At 36.4% G+C, this 18,563-nt stretch overlaps 2 protein-coding genes across 2 annotated transcripts; one reads left to right on the forward strand and one right to left on the reverse strand.

Annotated features, from left to right (window-relative positions):
• The first annotated feature begins 5,394 nt into the window (after positions 1-5,394).
• LOC131001222 (protein NRT1/ PTR FAMILY 5.2-like) lies at positions 5,395-10,667 on the forward strand. Its single transcript, XM_057927548.1, has 4 exons — positions 5,395-5,782; positions 6,701-6,918; positions 8,604-9,169; positions 9,652-10,667. Exons 1-4 carry the CDS (start codon positions 5,683-5,685, stop codon positions 10,523-10,525), a joined length of 1,758 nt encoding a protein of 585 aa, XP_057783531.1. The 5' UTR covers positions 5,395-5,682; the 3' UTR covers positions 10,526-10,667.
• LOC131001221 (protein unc-13 homolog) lies at positions 10,586-14,429 on the reverse strand. Its single transcript, XM_057927547.1, has 5 exons — positions 13,695-14,429; positions 12,735-13,616; positions 12,189-12,647; positions 11,912-12,098; positions 10,586-11,840 (listed from the first exon to the last, which is right to left on the reverse strand). Exons 1-5 carry the CDS (start codon positions 14,274-14,276, stop codon positions 10,861-10,863), a joined length of 3,090 nt encoding a protein of 1,029 aa, XP_057783530.1. The 5' UTR covers positions 14,277-14,429; the 3' UTR covers positions 10,586-10,860.
• Between the last annotated feature and the right edge of the window lie 4,134 nt (positions 14,430-18,563).

The following is an 18,563-nucleotide window of genomic DNA, read 5'->3' on the forward strand; positions in this document are numbered from 1 at the left end:
TCTGCTCTCTAAAACCCTAATTAATTAGTGTGTCCGTCTGTTTTAGGGTTTGAAAATAGATCCCATATTTATAGTAGTCTTAAAAGAGTTCTAGTTCTAATAGGAAACAAAATAATAATAATAATAATAATAATAATAATAATAATAATAATAATAATAATAATCTAGATAAAATTAATGGTGCATATCTATATGTATCATGTAATTATTTTAAAAAAATAAGCTATACAAGAAAATACTATTAATTAAACTTATAAAATAAATCTAAATTATCGGGGTGTTACAAGCACGCGGTGCGACCTCCAACTCGCATTGATCTGCCTCCTTCGCACCCCCACTGAAGCTGCTCTACGCTTAGATCCCATGATACATCCCTATATATATATTTTTTTAATTTTTAAAATATTTTTATATTAATTCATTCTTATTTATTTAAATTATTTTATTTCACATTGATTTTTATGAGATTAAGTAAAACAAAATTTATATAAAAAGATGTTTTATGATAATTACGATTACATCACGTCTCATGCGGTGTGAAATTTCTAGTTAATAAATAAAACCTCAGTTGCGGCCCACTCCGTCTAATAGAAAAATATCAAATGAATCCTTGTAAATTGTATCTATAAATTAACCGGTACAATCAATATTTAAGTGAGGTTGAAACCTAAGATCTCTTCATCAATTTTTTTCTCCGTGTCTCAGCTTTGGCTAATTCAATTTATTCCAAACAATTGAGATTCTAATATAGATGCATGATGTGATAATTGGATCACCTTAATAGCCTTTATATTTGTCGTCCGCTCGCAACTAGGAATGTCAATTTAGTCTGAAATTCGTAGGTTGGTCCGATTAACCCGCCATTCGAGAGGGTTAGGGTTGAATATTTTCAACCCCCGATTAACCCGACACCCGATAGGGTCGACCCAACTAACCCGAGTACTTAACTTAGAATATTTAGATATAAAAATAAAAAAATAATAAAATATTATAAAGTCTCATTATTTCACTTTTCTTTCTTTTTGAGATGCTTTGGTTCTATGAGTTCAAATTATTGTTGGATATTTTATTATTTTTTCTTTAACAAAATTGAACATTTTATTGTTGCCAACTTATTTTATATGTTATGTAATCTTGATGTTTTTTTACAATATCTCATATTTTTGCATTCAATGCTTGCTATATAATTTATATCTTTGATTTCTATGTATATTTTATACATTATACATTAGATCATTAAAAATAACAAAAATACAAACGAATATTTTATTTTTACGCCTTTAAGCCGATTAGCTCATCCCGAAATCCGAACGTTTAGGATTAGGGTTGGAGATTTATAACCCAAAAAAATTCCCAACCCGATTAGCCCGCACCCGATTAACCCGTAACCTGATAGGACTGTCCCCAAATCCGATGGATTGACCCGATTGACATCCCTACCCACAACTTCCAATTGGGATTTTGGTTTTCTTGCCTCTAAATAATAAAGGTCAAATAAATGAAGATAATGCTGAAAATTGTCCAACAGCAATTGAGACGAAGTATCCTTTTTGATGAATACAATATGATCTATTTGGGATAAGGATTGACTTCTAATTTATTTGTATATTGTATATTTTGTCCATACGCTTTGCCACTTAATTAACTAAATTGGGTATTAATTGCAAACTCTGTCTTTCTTTAGTTTTTTGAATACCGAATCTCAACCTGCCGTTCTTATATAAGTTCAGAAATATGATTAGACCAAACTTGTATTGAACATGTCGAAATAATTACAATATAATAAAATAATTATTTTTTTTATTTAATTACTTTGTGGGCAACCATAATACAGCTGCATAGATTTATTAAAACTTGAAACTAAAAAAAAAAAAAAAATCTTGGCAATCTTATAAACATATGAGAACAGAGGTAATTAACAAATTTATATGTATTTTTCGTTTCAAAATATAATACTTCATCCGTCCCACTAAGTATGACTCCTTACTTTTGAGCATAATTATTATATGAAGTAAGGTGATTAAAGGATACAATAGAAAGTGGTGGAACCTACAACTTTTACCGGCGGTAATTGCCGCCGGTAATGGAATCGCCGGCGGCCGCCCCTTTTTTACCGGCGGTAATCGCCGCCGGTAATCCCTTATTTGTTTGTAGTGTTTTTGTGAGACAAAAGAATTTTATTTTTCAGAACAAGTCAGTTATAATGGGACAACCCAAAATAACAAAGATGTCATGTTAAATGGGAGGGAATTAAGAAGTATAAGCTAGGAAATAAATCTTGGAAACTATAGAAACTTTACATAAAAGTTGCAACAAACTAGTAGTAGCTTTGTTTAAGATGTTAAGATATTATTGAGAGGGTTTGATTGACGATAAAATAATTTTAAAGACTGTGTGAATACAAGACATTAAGACTTTTGGTCTTTCACATTAACTATACCATCACACAAACACATACAAATACTACTGAGAGTTAAGTGTGTTTTTTTAACAAAAGATTCTATAATAATTATAGATAAAGAATAAACTAATGTTTCTTGTGCGGGATTTTTGTAAAGTTTTGATAAAGCTCATCTCGCTCTACATGTTTTGAGTGTGTAAGCTTTTATAAGTTTTTTAATTATTTTTTTTAGCTGTGTTTCTTTGCTTTTTCAACTTAATTTCTTCTTGTGATAATTACGAACCTACTCTTATTGGATCATTTTAGAGTAATGAAATTTATTTATTCACAAAAATAAAAAATAAAAAACATGCGCGGTTCAATTAAATAAACAAAATTGTGGGTTAAGATTGGTGCTCACGGTTCCCTCCACTAAACTCAATTAAATAAAAGCTTCACAAGGGTGTGTTTGCTTTTTATCCCTCTAAATAAAGGGATAATATAATAAAGGGGTAATTGCCTGTAAATTCCTAACGTTTACACGGAATTGGTTTTTGCACCTATTTTTATTTTTCTTCTTTTAAATACCTAACCTTTCGTTTTTGTCTCAAATTTGTCCAATCATCGGTTTTTTCTTACGCCGGTGCCGGAAATGCCACTGTGGCAGCCGGAATCGCTGATTTGGCAGCCGGAAATTAACACATAGCCTATTCATGACATGTGGAATTAAAAAAAATAAAAAAAAAATAAAAAAAAAAATCTATGTCATCATATTCCCCACCCCACCCATAGTCTTCCCCTTCCCCCACCCAGCTCTACCACCCTCTGCCGCCGCTGCTGCCACCACCGTCTCCAGCCACACACCACCGGCGATTCGCGCGCCACCGGCGAGCTCAGTCTCAGCCGCACCCTCTACCGGCGATTCCCTCACCTCTATGAAACATAGCTCCCACCTCTGCCGCCGCTGCTGCCGCCACCACCGCCCCGTCTACCCATCCCTCATTCCCAGATCCCGGCACCCCCTCCCACACTCGTCGCCGATGCCCCTACCGTGGCCCATCGCCGCTGCCCCTGCGACCCTCTCACACAATCACACACGTACACAATGACACAGGTGAAACATGGTAGCAAGAAGCTACTGAAATTGCTACAGCCGAATTCGAAGCTTCAAAAACTGTGTCAATTTCGCCGCAGTGCACACCCTACCGCCGCCGCCATCGCCGCCCCCTTCAGCCAGCTGCATCTCTCCTCCTTCCCCTACAGTGCTCACAGGGACAGTAGATCTGAAACCTCCACCGTAGCGATATAGATCTAAAACCTCTCGCCGCCACAAACCCACCACCGACTTCAACCTTATTATCTCCCTCTGAAACCTCCCTTCAATCCCAACAGATCCCTAATTCTCACTGCAGCGATATAGATCTGGAGGAAGGCGACGAAGTTTCGAGAAAGGGGAAACTGGTGGCACCGAGGTGTAGATGGGGGAGGTGGCGACGGCAGATGGTGGGGGAAGGAAGGAGAGGAGGCGGCGGCAGATGGTGGGGGAAGGAAAGAGAGGGGGCGGCGGGCGCCGGATGGGGGAAGGAGAGGAGGAAGAAGACGATTTGGGGGGGGGGGGGTTATTTCCACATGTCAATTATTTTTCTTTTTTTTGTTTAATTTTATTCCACATGTCAAATATATACTTAGGTGTCAATTCTGGCTGCCAAATCAGCGATTCCGGCTGCCACAGTGGCATTTCCGGCGCCGGCGTAAGAAAAAACCGGTGATCGGACAAATTTGAGACAAAAACGAAAGATTAGGTATTTAAAAGAAGAAAAATAAAAATAGGTGCAAAAACCAATTCCGTGTAAACGTTAGGAATTTACAGGCAATTACCCCTATAATAAAATATAAACTTATCACTTAAAGTGAGAACTACATTTGTTATATCTTATTTAGTTTGAAGGATAATATATTTATCCACTCTTTATAAGGTGGTATAAAATTATACCATCCTTTATTAGGTATAAAATTATCCATTTCCCAAATGATAAGGCCCGAATTTTTTTATATATCAAAGCAAACGAAGTATAAGGCGGTAAATGTAGCTTATCCCTCCCTCGACTTAAAAGCAAACACACCACAAATGTATAAACGTTGTTAAAATTGTATTTATTTGTAATTTTATATTTTCATCTTCATGGAGTATTATATATGTATGATTTCAATAACTTAGTTTTGATATAATACAGAAAGATGAGAAATACTATAAAAACACAAATACAATCGTTATAAAATATAACAAAAATTATGTGTATTACATTTACAAAATTAATTTAATTCTCATTTTCTTCAATATACTTACTTTAATTTTTATGTTAACCCAATCCAATATCACATTATACAAATAATTATGATCTTTTTTTGTCCAAAATAAATAAATAATAAGATGCTTATTTCTACGACGTCTTCTTTAATTTAAAAAATAAAAATAAAAAGAAAGAGGAATCTCATCCATAAAAACCAATACTCCATAGGACCATAATATATAAATATACGGCGCGCCACTCTCTCGGACGAGTATTATTGAGACGCATCTACTGCAAATTTTGATTCTCCCTATAAGCAAATTTAAAATTGGATACGCCTATCGCAGCAAATCAATAAAATGAAAAAAAAATATAATTAGGGGACTTCAGCACAAATTATTGAAATAAGAAAAATGAATTATCACCGATGAAGTCTAACTTAAGTCTTAAAATTAAGACATTTTTAAAGACTGATTTTTGTGAGATATCCTATGTTTATTCTCACCTCCGCTTGTATTGATGTAATTTTTGCACCTTTGTGTGAGTAATGGTCCCGCCTGCGTGCAATTACTTTTTCATTCTTTGTGTGGTGTAGAGATCCATCTGTATGCAGGTGGCTTATTTCATTATATAATAGATTACTTGTTGTACTAAAGAAAAAATGAATTATCTAGAAGGAATACGACCTATATATCAGTATAATAGTCAAAGGCATGGCATGAACAACGCAACTGGTATATAAATTTCAACGGTTCTTGCAATTTGACTATGTGAAGTGTGTATGTTGATATATTTAGCCCCCACAATTCCAATATCCTTTTTTTTTTCAAACTATGTATTTCGTTTTCTTTATTGAGAAAGATTGATTTAAACTTTTAATATTTCAATAAAAGCTGCCTCCAATAAAATTGTTGTCCTAACGAACAAAATATTGGTGAGTAGACGCCAATAAAAGGGTGAGGGTTGAGACACATTAGTGAAGGTAGCAGAAAAAAGTGACTGAGGTTGAAAATGGAAGATGGATACACAGAAGATGGAACAGTTGATCTCAAAGGAAATCCAGTTCTTAGATCAAAGAGGGGTGGATGGACTGCTTGCTTCTTCGTCGTTGGTAATATTCTCTTCTACCTCAGATCTACATATCATCTCATCTTGTTTCTTTTTCCACTGCTTGATTAGTTACCTGCATTCTAAGATATTGGTGTGAAATCTTTTTCAAGTTGTATGTTGTTTCAACGCTTTATTTGATAAGATTCTTTTACTCAACCATGCATTTCCAGGTTTTGGATTTCTGGTAACAGACAACTAGTCCCCAAGTTCGGGACCATTGTTGGATATTTAATTAATGTACATGTTTTATTGCTATTAAATTATTTGAATTTTAATTATTATAAATTGAAGTTTAAAAATTTATATATCCTTCCTTATTAATGGACAATAAATTATTAACTGACATTTTAAAATAAAACTGGAATACGAGAATTGAAATTGAAGAAAAAATTAATAGTGGTAAATGGGGACACTAAATTAAAAGTGAGATTAATTAAAGATTGCACGTGCTGATCTAATTTCTTTTTTGCACGCATTTTATTTGACTTATGCACGCCATGAATCTTTTTATAGCATGAAGTTCCTCAAGTTAGGTTGGATGGCATGCATGTTATTGCATTTTTCTTGCTAAATGAAATCGACAAGAAACTAAATCTTGTTTTGATTTTTCAAAGGTGACTCAGATCTTTTGATCGGTCAATTAATTGGTAGCTAAAACCTATCTTTACATGATCTCATTTTGTGATCATTAATTAATCAAAAATAACGGTTACACAAAGCTGCTAATAATTTATAGCTATTTATTAAGCCTACCCAACCAACAGGCAATTATGAAAAACAGATCATACAAATTTAAATATTGACGCCTCGATAGATGGACCTAATTTAATTGTTTTTTTTTAAAGATCAATAATTATTCTCCATTTTCCTCGTGATGACTCGATCCCCTGAATTTAATTATAATGTTAATGATATGCAGTGTACGAAGTGTTTGAGCGGATGGCTTACTACGGTATATCCACGAATCTCTTCATATACTTGACCAAGAAACTACATCAGGGCACAGTCGAGTCGGCCAACAACGTCACCAATTGGGTCGGAACCATTTGGATGACTCCAGTGCTCGGCGCCTACATAGCTGACGCGCTCTTGGGTCGTTATTGGACTTTCCTCATTGCTTGCGGAATCTATTTTTCGGTATGTTCCCTTACACGTGTATTAGAAGAAAAATAAAAATAAAAACTAATTCAATGGTATAATTATGTAAGTCATTTTTTTTTTCCTTTTGCTCAAGTATTATAAGTGTAAGGTTGCTATCACGTAACTCTCTGCGACTAATACGTTATATTATCTTGACCAATAGTAAAATGTGAACGACTTATGTTGGAAGCATTAGTGATTTATTATAGGTTGAGTGCAGTCATGGGTTTCGAGTAGGAAATTTTTATTAGTCTTTGGATTATAGTTATTATATAGGTTAGAAAGATTAAATTATGTTGACTTCGGAGTCAACAGCTAGCTGGATGTCTCGAATTTATCAATGTCAGTTGCTCAAATAATACTAGTTTCGATATACAATAAATCTATGCAGCCACGTTGTGGTCACCCACAATTTAGTTTAATAGGAAAATTTTCAATTTGTTTAATTTATTTTTTAAAATAAAAATAAGATTTAATTATTTTATTGTATTTTCTACATTATAGTTATTTTTTTGTAATTTTTTTTAGAACTTTTATTTTTAATTTATTTTTTAATAAAAATAAAAAGTTACAAAAAAATTATAAAAAAATAACTACAATATAAAGAATACAATAAAATAACTAAATCTTATTTTTATTTTAAAATATAAGTTAAATAATTTTTTTTCTTTCTATTTAAGTGAATTGTGGGTGACCACAATGTGGCTATTTAGGGAATCATTATGTGCAATAATTTACTCTATGAATCATTATTATGCATTAATAATTATATAAGTAGGGACTAGGGAATACATAATTTGTGCTGACCGCTGTTATTAGATCGAGTGTTCATTTATTTAGTTATATAAAGTCCCTCGCAACTTGTCGTACTATATAAAGCAACAATAGGATTTCTCTCAATGCACAAAATTTTAATTTTATAAACTATATTAATATTGTACTTTATTAAAAGAAATTGATCACTTTATTATTAAAACAATTAAACGATGTCTAATAAAATAGTTACGATGCACAACCAATTAAATGGACATATTTCTAACATTGAGCTATCATATGTCAAAATCTAACCTAACTAAAATATTATACATTTAACGAAACGGGCGGGGGTGTCTTTTACTTAATTATGAAATACTTTTAGGTATTAAAAATAGTTATACAGTTATACTGTTTTTTTTTATAGTATTAATCTAAATAATTAAACAATAAATATGAAATACTTTGAGGGTAATTAAACAATTAATAAATATGATGTGCATTCACCGAAACATAACATTTTCAATTGGAACTGCCCATATTACTTGACAATACTTGCCACTCCACTGGGCCATTTCTTTCTATATCTCTTCAAACAGTATTTTAATACTCCACATCGATCATGTAAAAGAAAAAAGTGCTATGATTCCTTTCCTTTTTCTTTCAATCTTCTGGTCTCAGAAACCATTATCATTGATATTTGTTTGATATTCTTGTTTAAAAACAGTAATTATTTGTGCTAATTGTCGATTAATTATTCATGTGTACGCACATATTGGTCATGACAGATCAATTCAATTGAAAATTGACCAGTATTAGTTTGAGACATATACATCCAAATAACTAATGTAAAAAGTTATGGTTTTAGCATAATTTAACCATTTTCTTCTGAAAAAAACATTAATTAAGCATAATATATATATAAACAGGGGATGTCCCTCCTAACTATAGCCGTATCAATCCATCCACTAAAGCCCGGCCCATGTTCGGATCCAAGTGGGGTGAATTGCAAGAAGCCCACAGCTCTCCAAGTGGGTGTTTTCTTTGGGGCACTCTACACGTTGGCGTTGGGCACCGGCGGCACGAAGCCCAATATCTCGACGATCGGTGCGGATCAGTTCGACGAGTTCGAGCCGAAAGAGAAGGCCCACAAGCTGTCCTTCTTCAACTGGTGGATGTTCAGCATATTTTTCGGGACACTATTTGCAAACACAGTATTGGTGTACATCCAAGATAATGTGGGATGGAGTCTTGGTTATGGGCTCCCTACTATTGGGCTTGCCATTTCCATTCTTATATTTTTGGCGGGAACCCCCTTCTATAGGCACAAGCTACCCACGGGCAGTCCCTTCACCAAGATGGCTAGGGTCATCGTCGCTGCCTTCCGAAATTGGACCATCTCCGTCCCTACTGATTCCAAGGACCTCTTTGAGCTTGATTCGGAGGTTTATGCTAAGAAAGGCAAATACCGGATTGATTCCACGCCTACATTGAGGTTTGTGCTCATAACTGAAGTCGTTTATTTTTTTTTTTAATTTTTTTTTTTCAAAATTGAAACGTCTCGACAATTTCTTTAGGGCTTATTCCACAAAAAAAACACACACACACACACACCAATTTTAATTCAATTTTGATTTTAAACACGCTTCATATAATATTTCAATAATTATCCTATTTTTATTTGTAGGAAAATAGTCATGCTCCAAAGTTTTTGACAACCTAACAAATATCATGGTATAATTTTGTTTCAAGATCCAACAATGTGCCTCTCCGAATTTATTGTCAAAGCGGAACAAAATCATGTTACCACATTTTATCAATTGTAAAAAAAAATTGGATGTGATTTTTTTTTTTTTTGCTACAAATCAAAAAGTGATGTTAGTATTGAAATTTCTTTTAAAAATGTGTTTAAAATAAGGTATTAAATCGAAATTGATAAATTGTAGTTTGATGATGAGTTGTGATGAATTGATGCAGATTTCTGAACAAAGCATGTGTGAAAAGCAAGTCAAGCAGCCCGTGGCGGCTATGCCCTGTGACTCAAGTAGAAGAAACAAAACAAATGCTAAGAATGATCCCCATTCTGATAGCCACATTCGTGCCAAGCACGATGATAGCTCAAATAGGCACCCTCTTCGTGAAGCAGGGCACAACCCTGAACAGAAACATCGGCAGCTTCGTGATCCCTCCGGCAAGCCTAGCCGGATTCGTGACCCTGTCGATGCTCATCTCCGTGGTGCTATACGACCGCTTCTTCGTGAAAGTCGTCCGGAAATGGAGCAACAACCCAAGAGGGATCAGCCTCCTGCAGAGGATGGGCATCGGCATGATCTTCCACATCGTCATCATGGTAGTCGCCTGGCTAACCGAGAGGCACAGGCTCCAAGTCGCCAGAGCAAACGGCCTTGTCGACAACGGAAAACAAGTCCCCTTATCCATCTTCGTGCTGCTGCCGCAGTTTGTGTTAATGGGAACTGCCGATGCGTTTTTGGAGGTGGCTAAGATTGAGTTCTTCTACGATCAGGCGCCAGAGAGCATGAAGAGTTTGGGGACGTCTTACTCCACCACCAGCCTCGGAGCAGGAAACTTCATCAGTAGCTTCCTGCTTTCCACTGTCACCAGGATCACCCGAGGGGACGATAATCAGGGGTGGATAAGGAACAACCTCAATGCGTCTCATCTCGATTATTACTACGCCTTTTTCGCCATCTTGAACCTCCTCAACTTCATCTTCTTCCTCATTGTCGTCAGGTATTATGTGTACAAGGCAGAGGTCTCCGATTCCATTAGCCTTCTTAGACAACAACTGGAGGGATCCAGACACCATGTTTCAGATACAGGGACGAATTAACAAACATGTATTTTTTTTCTTTTCGTGTTTTATTCTGCATTACATATTCACACTGTATGATTGAGACAAAAACTGAAATATACAAGATTGGATCAAAAGCTTACAAAGGGGTAAAAAAATGAAAACCCTCTTTCTAGTCTCACCAACTACGTATATAGATCCTGACAAAGATATAGTTTTGGTGATCAAAAAAAGAAGACAAAAATCTCCCAACCTCTATCTTTCTCTCGACATACCACTACAAAAGTACATAAAAATATTCAGTAAAGCAAATCTTATTTACATTTATCCCTCTAACAGTTTGTTTGTTTTAATTAAATTAAAGAATGCAGATTTCAAATAATCCTAATGCCATTCCCCCTCTTAGCCAACTGAAAGGTTTTCTTAAGAAAATGATTGGCAGCTTTATCTTTCCTAGCACAGAGCACCCTCAGTATGGTGTTGGGATCAGAGCGGTTCCACCTTCCCGTTGTAGGCGGCATGGGGATCTTCTGCCCCACGCCGCCTAGTCCACATGTTTCACTAGCGACGCTGCTGAAATCCTCGACTAATTGCTCCGTTGACTGCCCCATGAGCGCCACCACACCCTGCACCACCTCAGATTCCCTCTCTACAACATCCTCCACTATTAGACCCTCACCGCACGTGCAGAACAAGCGCTTGAGGTGGTCGAAATCCTCCTCGATGGCCGGGTGATCCAGCCGGCAGAACATCCTGTTGTTGCCTCCCGCAAGAAGCACCATGAGAAATGACTCGAAGCATGCCTTCATCACTTCCTTGAGAGCCGTGGGCTGAGCTCTCTCGGTGACTATGGCGCAGAGAAGGGTGAGGTTCTGCTTCAACACTCTGAGAGCCGGATTGATGCGTGTGTTTCCCACGCCCCCGATGTAGAGGCTGCCATAGAGAACAGAGTTGGAGTCGAGGAATATGAGGCGGTACGCGGCCACCTCCGACACGTGATGGCAGGCGAGCTGCAGTGTCGATAAGCTAGTATTGAAGTATGAGGAGCTGGATGATGTTTTTTTTTTAGAGGAGAGGCTTTTGTTGGGAAGAACTTTGGGTGACATGGAGACTAATTTGTCGAGTGATTGCAGTTGGGTGACAAGGTAGTGCAAGGTGTTGAGCCTTATGTAGAGACGCTGCGTTCCGCGGCTTGTGGTGGGGCGGAGACGGTCGCCATCGCCGCCCGACAAGATCTGGTTGAGATCCTCCACTCCGACGCTACATGCAGCCCTTTTCCAGAGCTTCAAGAACTTTGAGTCGCGGCTGCACCGCGTTAGTGGAGGAAGTGTGGGCATGTAGTTCTGCTTCGTTCCTACATACACCAACAACAAGATTGATTGTCTGATGAAATGAGGCACGAGGAAGCTGGCATTCACATCTTACCGCATGAGGCAACGAATGCGATGTATTCGCGGAAGATGTTTTGCAAGCCTTCGATGAGATAATGGAATGAGCTCTCGGTTATGGTGATGGGAATGTCGAAGAAATTCTCGATGGCTTCCTTAGCGAAGGAGACCACCTCTACAGCTGAATAAGCGTGGGGTTCGTGTTTTGACTTGGGATTCCATGTCTGCAATTAAGCAAAAATATTCCATCAAACGTTTCTAGCTAGAAAGATGGAGACAAGTACTTAAAAGCTAGCTTTAATTTAATTAATTACTTCAGTTTGCTTTGCTCTCAAGATATGCTCCTTCCCTTTCTGCAATCTATCTTGAATCCACTGCTTCATCTGTTTATGTATGATGGTCTCCACTTCATAAGGAACCATCTCCCTCACAATGGCCTTGCCTCCGTCCTCGCACTCGACAGAATCCTCCACCACCAGCTGCACTAGACTCTTCTCCAGCTTCCCGGCCCTTTGTAGCACGATCACGGTCTCATTCAAGAGCGGCGATTTTCCGGCCAAGAATTGCTTCAACAATCCCCCATAGCAGGTGTGCAACGTCACAGCCGCAACTCCCGCCGCGATTGGATGCCATCTTTTCAGAAGAGGGCTAAATATATCTTTCTCCTTCATGGCCAACTCTTCTGTTTTTCGAGCTAGCTTCATTAGCAGCTCGCTTGCCTCCTGCGCTTCACCGTTCCTGATCAACTCACCTGCGTCTGCATCTTCCACCATCTTTTTTTCCAATTCGCACACAACAACCATTGAATTAATTAATTGTCAATTCAATATATACATATTAATTAAAAATTATTTGCAAACCTTGTCGAATGCATTCTTGAGCGACGATCGGATGTAATGATCAACTCGATTTCCAGTGGATTCATCGGCGTTTTCTCCCTTCTCTTGGGCGGAAGCAACGTAAGCTGGCACATCCTCTTCTAATATCTTGGTAACGGAGAAGAGCAAAGGAAGCATATTCTCCATTAGGCCAACTGTTTCTCTATTGAAATTCTCGTGATAATCAAGCAGTCTAGCCTCCGTCCACTTCTTCATGGAATTGAGACCTTGCGCAAGCATTTTGAGATAGTAAGGATCTCGATCGGATTTCTTAGCATCACTAGCAACCTCAGTGAGCATGGCGAAAGATGCACCGAGGAGATCAGGCTCGACTTGGCCAGTGGCCACGAACTGCTCGAAGAGGACCCAAGTGAAGCAGAGGTGGTGAATGGATCTGTTGATTCCCAAAGTGGACCACGTCTTCTTCATCAGCTCGATCAACTCATCCACTTCGTCCAACACCATCGTCTCTTCCTTGGAGTCGAAGATGGATGCCAGCAGCGCCGTGTAGATGTGAACATTCAGAGGGTAGCCGTCCGCCCAGTGGCACACGTCCGTGCTGCCGCCGTCGGGGCTCCGCCACGCTAGCGACACGACGCAGTTGCACAGGGCTCTCATGATAGCCGAGTTCTTGCCGGTGTCGATCGCCTTATGCTCCGAAGCTTCTATAATCTCTTTGAACTTTATGGAGAAGGCGTCCATTTTGTCTAGCGGGATTGAAGGGTGTAGTACTAGTCCCGCCTCTAGAATTTTGAGTTGTCGCCTCTGCCACATGTGGTACTCGTTTGCGTCGTTGAATTCCGACGGTTTTAAGTGGCGGAGCAGCTCCAAGGGGAGAATTATGGTCTCCGCCCGCCGCCCCATCTAAATATGACCACCAGTTAGACTTTGAAAAGAAAAAAGAAAAAAAGCAGGCATGCATGCAACACTTTGAATACGTACTTGGCCAACTAGAGTCCTCATAAGAGTTTTCCGCAGCCTATTATCGCTCTGCTCAGTCACCTTCATCTGCTGCCGCATAATCTCAGCCGATGTTAGCGGCCGCCTCGTCCTCGATGCATGCGGCACCGTGAAGCCGAACCTTGGGCTCGACGGCCCGGGCGCCGATGAGCTGGGGGACGTGGGCATGGGCACTGCCCCGCAAGAGTTGGTCCGGCGAGACGACGGCGATCGTTTGAGCATCTTCAGCCCCAAAGCCCGCTTCACACGGCTACTGACGGCCATTCCTACGCCGTTGTGCTTCCCCGGAGAGCCGGGGCAGGCCCCATAGGGGTCGGCAGTGTCGACAGAAGAATTGTAGTAGGAGAGGGCGCTCCGGCCGCCGAACCCCGGCGACGACCGACACGCCGTGAAGAAGACTTCATAGGCCGCCTCACGGAGCTCATCACGTTCGAGGCCTTCGATCGCGCTGAAGGGCGATGAGAGGTCGGGTATGGGAGGCCGGTGGCTGATAGGAGACGCCAAGGGGCGGGGAGAGGAGGGGGCGCTGTGGTGGCTGACGGAAATGCGGAAATCACGACCCATTGACGGCGGGGTCGAATTTCCGGTGAGGGAAATCTGCGTCGTCAAGAATCCGGCGGAAGAAAGGAGAGAGAGACACTGATTACATAATATTGTCAGTGCTACGTGAGAATAGAGAATGCGAGAGAGTAGGCCAAGGCGAGAGAGAGAGAGAATGGGCCAAGAGAAATAAAGTTTGTTTTAGAGTGAGAGGGAAACTGGTGGCTGGTTTTGCAATACTAAGATTACGATCCAACATTAACTATTTAAGGAATACTTCCATTTTTAGTCTGTGATCCATTTTCGCCCATAAATGGTAGTCGAAGTCTGATAAAAATGTCGTATTTATATCTTTCTAAAGAAATTTTTGATCTAGAATTAAAGTTTGTAATTTGTATACTCCTGTTTAGATAATAAAATCTTGGTTTTCTTAACCAAAAGGGGAACATATATTAAATGAGATCCTCTATCCCAAAATATACTGTATACCACCGTGTACCACTATTATTATGTTATAAAATTAAATTATTTTTTATTCAATTTTAATTTATTATGCTTTTATATCATATAAAGATTTTTTTTTGAAAAATTATATCATATAAAGATAATTAACAAGGGTTCACTCATCCATTTTAGGGTTTATGATTATTTTTTTATATTTATTTGATTTAATAATAGATTATTTGGGTTCATTAATTCAAAGTTAGGGTATATAAATTTTTAAATTTTAATTTTTCAATGATAAATATTAATTAGAATTTATAATATAATATTAATTTTTATTTTTATAAATAACAATTTATAAAATAAAGAAATGAAGAGTGGTACACACTATATTCTGGGACAGAGGATCCCATCTGAACATATATATGTGTGTGCATGGAGAATCATTTTTCAGAAATAGTAAAATACTATATTTTTTCGTCAAAATCGCTTTACTATTTTTATAATTTTTATTTTATTTTTTTGTTTGTTATTTATTTCATCTAATCCAGAGTATACAAATATTTATTCATAATATTTTTTTCTATTTGTCCAATTAAAATATTAGTTAAACTTTTATCTCTTAAAAGTGTTAGTTATATATATATATAGGAATGGGATCATATAGATCCCAATGCTTATAATAGATCTGTAGATCCAAATCTAGACCACACATTTATGACATGTGGCGCATCAAGATGCATAAAGGCATTTCAAGGTAAAATCTGGAGAGGGGTAAAATTGGAATGTAATTTTCGAAATTAAAAAAAAATAGATTTTCTCAAAATAGGTATATTTTAGATGCATAAAGTTTCATACGAGAATGCATGAACTTTCATATAAAAATGCATAAGATTTCACCCCACCCCAACCCCACCCCCCACATCCATGAACCCCACCACACCCCAAAACCCCACCCCCCCCACCAAATTTTTTTTTTATTTTTTTATTTTCTCAAAAACTGATTTTCTGACCACTGACCCCCCCACCCACCCACCCCCCAAAAAAAAAATTATTTTTGAAAAATTGATTTTTACATGCATAAAAAAATTACATGTTTTTCATGCATATACTTTCGCACAGAAATGCATATAGTTTCACACAAAAATGCATATACTTTTCACACAAAAATGCATTACATTTTTTGAAAAAATATAATTTTTTTGGGCTGGAGGGTGGGTGGAGGGGTAGCGTCAGAAAATCAGTTTTTTTAAAAAAAATTGAGAGGGGGTGGGGGGGTGGGGGGTGGGGGGTCAGTGGTCAGAAAATCAGTTTTTTTTTTTTTTTTTTTTTTTTTTAATTGGGTGGGGGGTGGGGCAGGGGTGGGGTGGCGAAAATACCAGATTTATTAAAATGAAATGCTTTATTTGTATAATTTAATGCATTTTTATGTAAAATCTTTATGCACTTTTGTTTGAAAATACAAATCAAATGCATTTTTCTGTATACCAAAACTGTAAAAATCAAATGCATTTTTTTGTTCAAAGTCATGCATTTCATGTGAAAACTTTATGCATCTTTGTGTGAAACTATATGCATCTAAAATATATCTATTTTGAGAAAATCTAAAAAAAATATTTTTTTTTTAATTATTAAATCCGAAAATTACATTCCAATTTTACCCCTCTCCAGATTTTGCCTTGAAATGCTTGGAAACTCCTTGCCACGTGTCACCATCTTGATGCGCCACATGTCATAAATGTGTGGTCTAGATTTGGATCTACGGATCTATTATAAGCATAGGGATTCACATGAACTCAACCCTATATATATATATATATATATATATATATATATATATATATAACTTATTTCGCAACAAAAAAGTTATTGCCTGAGCGTCTGGCTCTTGCTGCATGTGAAACTACTTTTTGTGTGATTTAATGAAATACTAGCGTCTAACCCGTCGAAATTCGACGGGAATTATTTTATGTCATCATTTATAATTATTTTTATTACTATAACATATGAAATAATTTATATACTCCATCCGTCCCCAAAATAAGTTCCTCTTTGAGGACGGCACGAGTTTTAAGGAAAAATGGTAACGTGTATTGATAGTGGAGAAAAATATACTCCCTCCGTCCGCCAAAAGTATTCCACAATTACTATATTTGGCGTCCGCAAAAAGTATTCCACTTTCCTTTTTAAACCATGGTCCCACCATCCACCTTTATATTTTATCCTTACAAACACTCTTTATTTACAAAAAACCCACCCCAAATTCAATCTCAACCACACATCTCATAAAGTGGTGGGACCCTTTCTCCACTACATCACCATCATCACACATTTTATTAAACTCTGTGCCCGGCCAAAGTGGAATACTTTTGGCGGACGGAGGGAGTATGTTATAATTAGTATTGAGAGTAGTGAAAAGGTGAAAAAGTATTATAATTAGTATTGAGAGTGGTGAAAAAGTGAAAAGTAAGAATAAATAAAGTATTATTAGTGGTGGGGTAGTTGTCCAAAAATGGAAAGAAAGAAAGATGAACTTATTTGGAGGACGTCCCAAAAAGGAAAAAGAGGAACTTATTTGAGGGAGTATAAATTATTTCTTTAATTAATTTGATATAATCAAATTAAATTAGTAATACAATATTTGAAATATATAAATAAATAAGAATGAATGAGAATTGAGGAAAATTAGAATGAAGTTATTATACGATTGTTGATGATAGGTTCGAAATTTGATATATAGAAATTTGTTGACTAAAAATTTAGAAAAAAATAAGAATGAATGAGAATTGAGAAAAATTATAATAGAGTGATTCTATTACGCCACGTAGGATAGAGCTTATTATAACATTTAGTTGAAGAATATCTTTTCGAAAAAATGAATTGACATTTGAATTGATTGCTTTTCGTGGATTAATTTATTGGTATACTTTATTTAAGTTTTAGTCGCACTTGGAACAATCTCAATTAAGTGGGTATAAGGATTCCTATTATGGATGCCATCATTTTATTAAGTTAAAATTTTCAAGTGAATGAGAATTGAGGAAAATTAGAATGAAGTGATTATATGATGCCACGTTGGATAAGATTTATTTTGCTATAATATATGTAGGATTTATAATTAAATAGATATGTTGGATTTATCTAATAATTTTATACAATTATTTAATAGTACAGATTGTATCTAATAGTTTTATACGATTATTTAATAGTATAGAATCTATCTATAAATTTATATGATTATTTAATAGTTTTTAAATGTAAAAATTGATTAGAAATGTATAAATAAGTAAGAATGAATGAGAATTGAGGAAAATTAGAATGAAGTGATTATACAATTGTTGATGATATGTTCAAAATTAGATATATAGAAATTTGTTGATTAAAAATTTAGAAATAATAAGAATGAATGAGAATTGAGGAAAATTAGAATAGAGTGATTCTATTACGTCACGTAGGATAGAGCTTATTATAATATTTAGTTGAAGAATATCTTTTCTAAAAAATGCATTGACATTTGAATTGATTGCTTTTCGTGGATTAATTTATTGCTATACTTTATTTAAGTTTTAGTCACACTTTGAACAATCTCAATTAAGTGGGTATAAGGATTCCTATTCTGGATGCCATCATTTTATTAAGTTAAAATTTTCAAGTGAATGAGAATTGAGGAAAATTAGAATGAAGTGATTATACGATGCCACGTCGAATAAGATTTATTTTGCTATAATATATGTAGGATTTATAATTAAATAGATATATTGGGTTTATCTAATAATTTTATACAATTATTTAATAGTACATATTTTATCTAATAGTTTTATACGATTATTTAATAGTATAGAATTTATCTATAAATTTATATGATTA

This window comes from Salvia miltiorrhiza, chromosome 8, assembly GCF_028751815.1.
Source record: "Salvia miltiorrhiza cultivar Shanhuang (shh) chromosome 8, IMPLAD_Smil_shh, whole genome shotgun sequence".
NCBI classification, from domain to species: domain Eukaryota; kingdom Viridiplantae; phylum Streptophyta; class Magnoliopsida; order Lamiales; family Lamiaceae; genus Salvia; species Salvia miltiorrhiza.